The 5,431-nt window shown below is 59.9% G+C and overlaps 1 protein-coding gene across 1 annotated transcript; it reads right to left on the bottom strand.

Moving 5' to 3' along the window:
• Window positions 1-1,442: 1,442 nt before the first annotated feature.
• Window positions 1,443-5,164, bottom strand: AOC1 (amine oxidase copper containing 1). Its single transcript, XM_037029534.1, has 4 exons — window positions 3,577-5,164; window positions 2,395-2,680; window positions 1,934-2,066; window positions 1,443-1,782 (listed from the first exon to the last, which is right to left on the bottom strand). Exons 1-4 carry the CDS (start codon window positions 5,162-5,164, stop codon window positions 1,513-1,515), a joined length of 2,277 nt encoding a protein of 758 aa, XP_036885429.1. The 3' UTR covers window positions 1,443-1,512.
• Window positions 5,165-5,431: the final 267 nt, after the last annotated feature.

Genomic DNA, 5,431 nt, shown 5'->3' with positions numbered 1-5,431 from the left:
CCCTGGTCCGATTCCCAGCCAGGGCACATGCCTAGGTTGTGGGCAAGGGGCCCAGTAGGGGGCGCGTGAGAGGCAACCACACACTGATGTTTCTCTCCCTCTCTCCCTCTTTTTCCCTCTCTAAAAATAAATAAACAAACACTATCTTTTAAACAAGCACTGCAGAGTGCCCACTGAAGTCCGTGCATAGACACTGCTACACAGTGTGATGATGGTAGGAGGCGGGGCCTTTGGGAGGAGCTTAGCCTCCTAAGTGCCGCTAAGTATGGTAATAGTATGAGGGCGGAGACTCCAGACAGATCCCTCCCTTCTTCCAACAGGTGAGCACAGACGGGAGTCAGCAGTCTGTCAGCCCGGAGAGGGCCCTCACGTGACTTTGCTGGCGCCCGGATCTTGGACTCCGGGAACTTTGAGCAATAAACTCTCACTTATAAGCCTCCTACTCTGTGGTATTTTGTTATAGCTGCTTGAAGGGACTAAGACGAGAGGGAGTCAATTTTATCAGTGCCTTGTTTATCTTTTTAGGTTTTTTTTTAAAAATTATGGATTGATTTGTAGAGAGAGGGGAAGGGAGGTAGAAAGAGAGGGAGAGAAACATCGACGTGCGAGACAAACACTAATCAGTTGCTTCCCATATGCGCCCTGAGCAGGGATCCAACCAGCAACCTAGGCATGCGCCCTGACCGGGAATCGAACCTGCGAAATTTTGGTTTGTGGGACGATGCCCAACCCACTGAGCCCCACTGGTCGGGGCTCTAGGGCTTTTATAAATCAATATAGATACATACATAGATACGTACTTCTAAATAAACGTATACCCTCCTCTCTTATAGGAAAGGCAGCACGGCGTACCTATTATTCTCTACCCATTTTCCTTTTTTTCCTCCCCCCAGTCGGCGCCGAGAACGTCCTCATCCACACGCTGCTTTCGCGACCCCCTCGCCCTGCGCCGCGTGGATGTGCTGCAGCCTGTTCAGCTCTCCCGCTGGTGAGCGCCCGCCTTGTTCCCGGACTTCGCTGTTACGAACTACTGCAGCGAGTCGCCGCGCGTGCGTGGTTTTCCGCGACTGCAGGCTGACCCCCGGGATGCGCCCCTGGCCTTTGGGTCAGGGCGTCCTAAGAGAACAGCGCCGGCAACCGTGCTCCGGCCGGCCGCCCGCGGGGTCTCCCCAGGGCTGCCCTCCTCTGCCTCGACGTAGGGGAGTTCCCCCCCCCCCATGCTCCCCCCTCCGACACAGGCTCCCAGGAGGGAGCCAACTTCCCAAAGCAATCTGAGCGGCACACCCAGTATTGCAGGAGGTGTCACGCACCTCACGGATGGAGCCTCCTCTCGGCGGAGTAGACCACAGTGAGTGGAGGCCAAGGTCGTGTGCGTCCGGCCCACCGTGCCTCCCCCGCCTGCCCCCCTCCCAAGAAGCAGAACTCGGACCTGAGCACTGAGGGGCTTATTATTTCTGGATGGGGAGGGGGCTCAGGCTTCTAGTTAGGAGTTAGTTAGGGGCAGGACACCCTTCACACAGGCACGTAGGTCCCGTTGTAGCTAAAGCGGGGATGTGGGAAGCAGTCCCCACCCGCCTCAGGGATCCATTGCTGGACATAGTTGGAATCGTTGTCCCCAGGCCACACCATCACAGTGTCTTTGGATGCCACGGATGGGTCTTCTGAGAAGAAGTTGAAGGGACGGATCAGGAAGCCCACGGAGTTTCCCGGGGTGGCCGTGTTGGGGATGTCCTCTGAGTGGGGGATGTGCAGGAAGCCCACTGTCGCCCAGGCCACCAAATCCTGTGGAAGAAAGGAGTGGGTCGTGCTGAGGAAGCTCGGAGAGGAGAGGGCTGGGCAGTCCCCGCAGGCCCCCTTTGTAGGGAGCGCGCAGGTCCAGCCCGGGGTGCAGATGTGGTTCTGGGCTGGGGCTGGGAGAAGGCGGGGCCGGTACCTCTTCCTCGATGTTCTCGTTGTTGCGAAGAAACTCCTCAAAGACCACAGGCGGGTCCCAGGGGTCGTTCTGGTTATAGATGCTGCTGCTGTACAGTTCCGACTCCTGGTACTTGGTCACTGCCAGCGGGTACCTGTGGGCAGAGAAGCCAGGCAGTTTCCAGGCACTGGGAGCTTCCCAGCCCCTCCCAGGGTCAATGATGTGTCTCTCCCCCAATTTCGAGATTATCTCCTGGGAGTCAGCCAGACTGCCCCAGTATCAACTGGGGCTCAGGTGCACAGACAGGGCCCTCCACACCCCCTCCCCAAACAGAGCGACACCCTGGAAACGCACATGCACGCACACGCACGCACACGCAGACACTCCGTTGCGCAGACTCCGAGTCTCATAGACGGAAACACAGACGCAGGAAGACACGGGGAGGGCCCTCCAGCCCTCCCCAGGCTCCTGAGCCTCCTCACCTGGCCCAAGTGACACCCCGCTCCACCTTAGAGCCAGGGGTCAGCACCTGGTGGGCCATGGAGTTGAGCTGCAGGCGGTAGCTGCGCTTGTGGCCCCAGCGGTTCTCCTTGGGGCTGTGGAAGAGCAGGTACTTGGGCAGAGTCTGTCCGAAGCGGAAGGCTGCCTGGCGCTCCTGGCGGTACCTCCTCAGCTCTAGAGCCGGCACCATCAGCTGGTGTCCCGGGTTCCAGGGGCTGGTGATGTTCTCCAGCTTCATCCCCAGGGTCTGGAAGCTGTTCTTGGAGCCTGCAGGTGTGCAGGGAGATGCGGAATGAGGGTCCAGCACCCCAAGACGACACGTCCCCATTCTGCCCTGGGACCTCCGTCCCAGGTCCCATCCAGCAGCAAACCATGAGGGACGCAGGAGGCTTGGGGGTACATGCAGAGCTAGCTGTGGGGTGGAAGGGAGAGATTAAAAACAAAAAAACAAACAAACAGGGGAACCAGAAGACAGCTTCCCTCGATGGGTCATGGCAGCTGCAGCGGTTCTGGTGTGAGTCTGGGCCGTTCCTTTTGAGACCGGTGTCCCCAGCCTGAGGGCTGCGCTGCAGTCTGAAAGGAGGAGCAGCCCATCTTTCCCAAGTGGGGACTCTGTCTATTGCCCTCTGTGCCTAGGGGGCTGAATGGGGCTGAGATAGCTGGGGAGGGCGGGGCAAGGAAGGGAAGCCACCTCTTTGGTCCTGGGGGCCTGTCGTGACATGTGATTGCATGCCAGGCCAAACCCTGTCCGGATGCCTGCGCCATGGTGACGCCATTAATCTGGGAGACACGGCAGGTGTTCTCGATGACACTGCACTCGTCTCAGAGTGCCAGGCAGCAGTGACATGGGTTCCATCCTGAGACATTATCCTCTCCACTACCCTGAGCATACCTTTCCACCCAACCCCCTCATCTAGGGGGGTCCACGGGGCCCCCGAGCCAGGACAGGGTCCACGGCGCTCCATCCAAGGCAACACTGGGGTGCTGTTCACCTTCACTATTTTTCAGGGGCACTCAGCTTGCAGCCCTGCAGGTTTCAGACGCAGGCCGGGCACATTCCCCTGACAGTTTGGCTTCGGGGGGTGGGGGGGTGGGTCCCCATCATCTGCCACGGGTGGGAGTTAGCGTCTGGATGGGGATGTGAGGTGGGGCCCGAGCCTTACCTGCCACGTCCAGGTCGATGCGGTAGTGAGCCAAGTGAGTGTGTATGTTGCCGAGCAAGTGTGTGTGCACGCGGGTCCCATGGCGCAGCCCCTCAGGGGTGTAGAAGGTGGCGTGGATGTAGCCGGAGGCGTGCATCTTGGCCTCCATCACCCCGTTGGGGTAGAAGATGAAGTCCCAGATATAGTCGTAGTTGTAGACAGTGGAAATCGTCCGCAGCACCAGCACCTGGCCTTCGAGCCCTGAGTAGAAGTTGAAGCCACCTTTGAAGTTGGAGTCGAAGTGACGCCGAAGGGGCACCCCTGTGGGCATCTCGAAGAGACAGAGGGCACGGGGGTAGTGGATGGGGGCGTCGGCATCATAGTAGTGGACGGCATCCAGGAAGGTGGCGGTAGCTGGGCAGTCGATGCCGGGGGCCAGTTCGTGGGTGAGGGAGCCCATGCCCCAGCCCACGTCCAAGTACTGGGTCTGCATGCCCGCAGGTGTGTGGCCTCCGTACAGCGACACGGCCTCCTGTATGCTCACTTCGTAGGCAACGCGCTCCCCCTGGAAGCGCATGTTCAGGACCTGCAGCCCCGTGGAGGACCGCAGTCTGAAGGCGAAGCTCCACCCTCCGTAGAGCACTGAGTTGCCCTCCAGTCTGTAGCGGGGACCTTCGGGGTTGACCACGCGGGGGCTCTGCATGGTGATGGGGCTGGTGAACTCCCCGCGAGGCTTGTAGGAGGAGAAGAGGGGCGGTTGCTCCTTGCCCTCTGCCCCCTCGCCCTTGGGAAGCAGGTCCTCCAGGACCACGACATCCACCTCTCCGTCCTCGTACTTCTGAGCCAGTTCTTCTGGGCTACTGTAGAACTTCCCGTTGTACCAGACCTGTTCCACCGTCCAGTCCTGGGGGTTCATGCTTCCGTGGTCCAGGAGGAGCTCCAGCCCAATGGGGTGCAAGAAGAAGCCTTCCACGGAGAGCTGTAAGATGAACCAGGAGCGGCGCTGGCCTGAGGCAAAGCCCCGCGGGGCCACGTCTGTGAAAGTCAGGCAGCGGGTCTGGCAGTCGAGGAAGGTGAAGCCTGTGGTGTTAATGAAAAACTGGTGCAGGGGCTTGGTGGCCTCCTTCAGGGTCTGGCTCATGAGGGTACTCTCCACCGAGGTCAGGGGCCTGGAGGCCCAGGAGGCCCGGAGCCCAGGCCTGTGGGGTAGTTTGCGCATGTAGTAGGGCTGTGGCAGGGGTCCCACGGCGAACTCGGTGATGTTGGGATGCTCCTGGGCTCCGAAGAAGATGATGGCACGTGCCTCCCGCACCGGAGGCCTAAGCCCCTTGTTCAGAAATTTCAGCACTTTCTGCTTCTTGGGCAGCAGCATCTCGATGAGGAACACGGAGTTCTTGGCGAGGGTTGGTGTTCTGGAGGGCTTCAGCCTCAGCTCCTCCTGGGACCAGAGGAAGTCGCGCACAGCTTTCAGCTCTTCGGCACTCAGGTCTGCAAACACCTGGTTGGCCTTGCTGCCTGGGGTCTTTGCAGCGGGCTTCGCCGAGGCCAACGCTTGCAACATTAGGGCGGCGGCCGCCGCCACACTGAGGGCCAGGCTCTCTCGCCTCATGGCTCTAGAATGCAGAGGAGATGAACTTCATTGGCTTATGGGAAGACATGGGCTCCCACCAGGCTGGGCTGGGGACCATGATGCCCTCTGGCCCTGTAGTTTCCCTGCAGACACAGCCCCCTCCCCACCCAGGCTGGGGCCCCACCTGTGCTCCCCATTGATTCTGATTCTAAGCACTCCTCACTTGTCTGTGAGCCCCGATTAGTCCTGCGGGTTTCCTTCCCTACATCAGCTCCATGTCTGTGTGTATCTCGGCCTGGCTGTACC

Source organism: Sturnira hondurensis, unplaced genomic scaffold, assembly GCF_014824575.4.
Source record: "Sturnira hondurensis isolate 20B ecotype Veracruz unplaced genomic scaffold, ASM1482457v3 Scaffold0020309, whole genome shotgun sequence".
NCBI classification, from domain to species: Eukaryota; Metazoa; Chordata; class Mammalia; order Chiroptera; family Phyllostomidae; genus Sturnira; species Sturnira hondurensis.
This window is presented reverse-complemented; position numbering and strand designations above follow the sequence as displayed.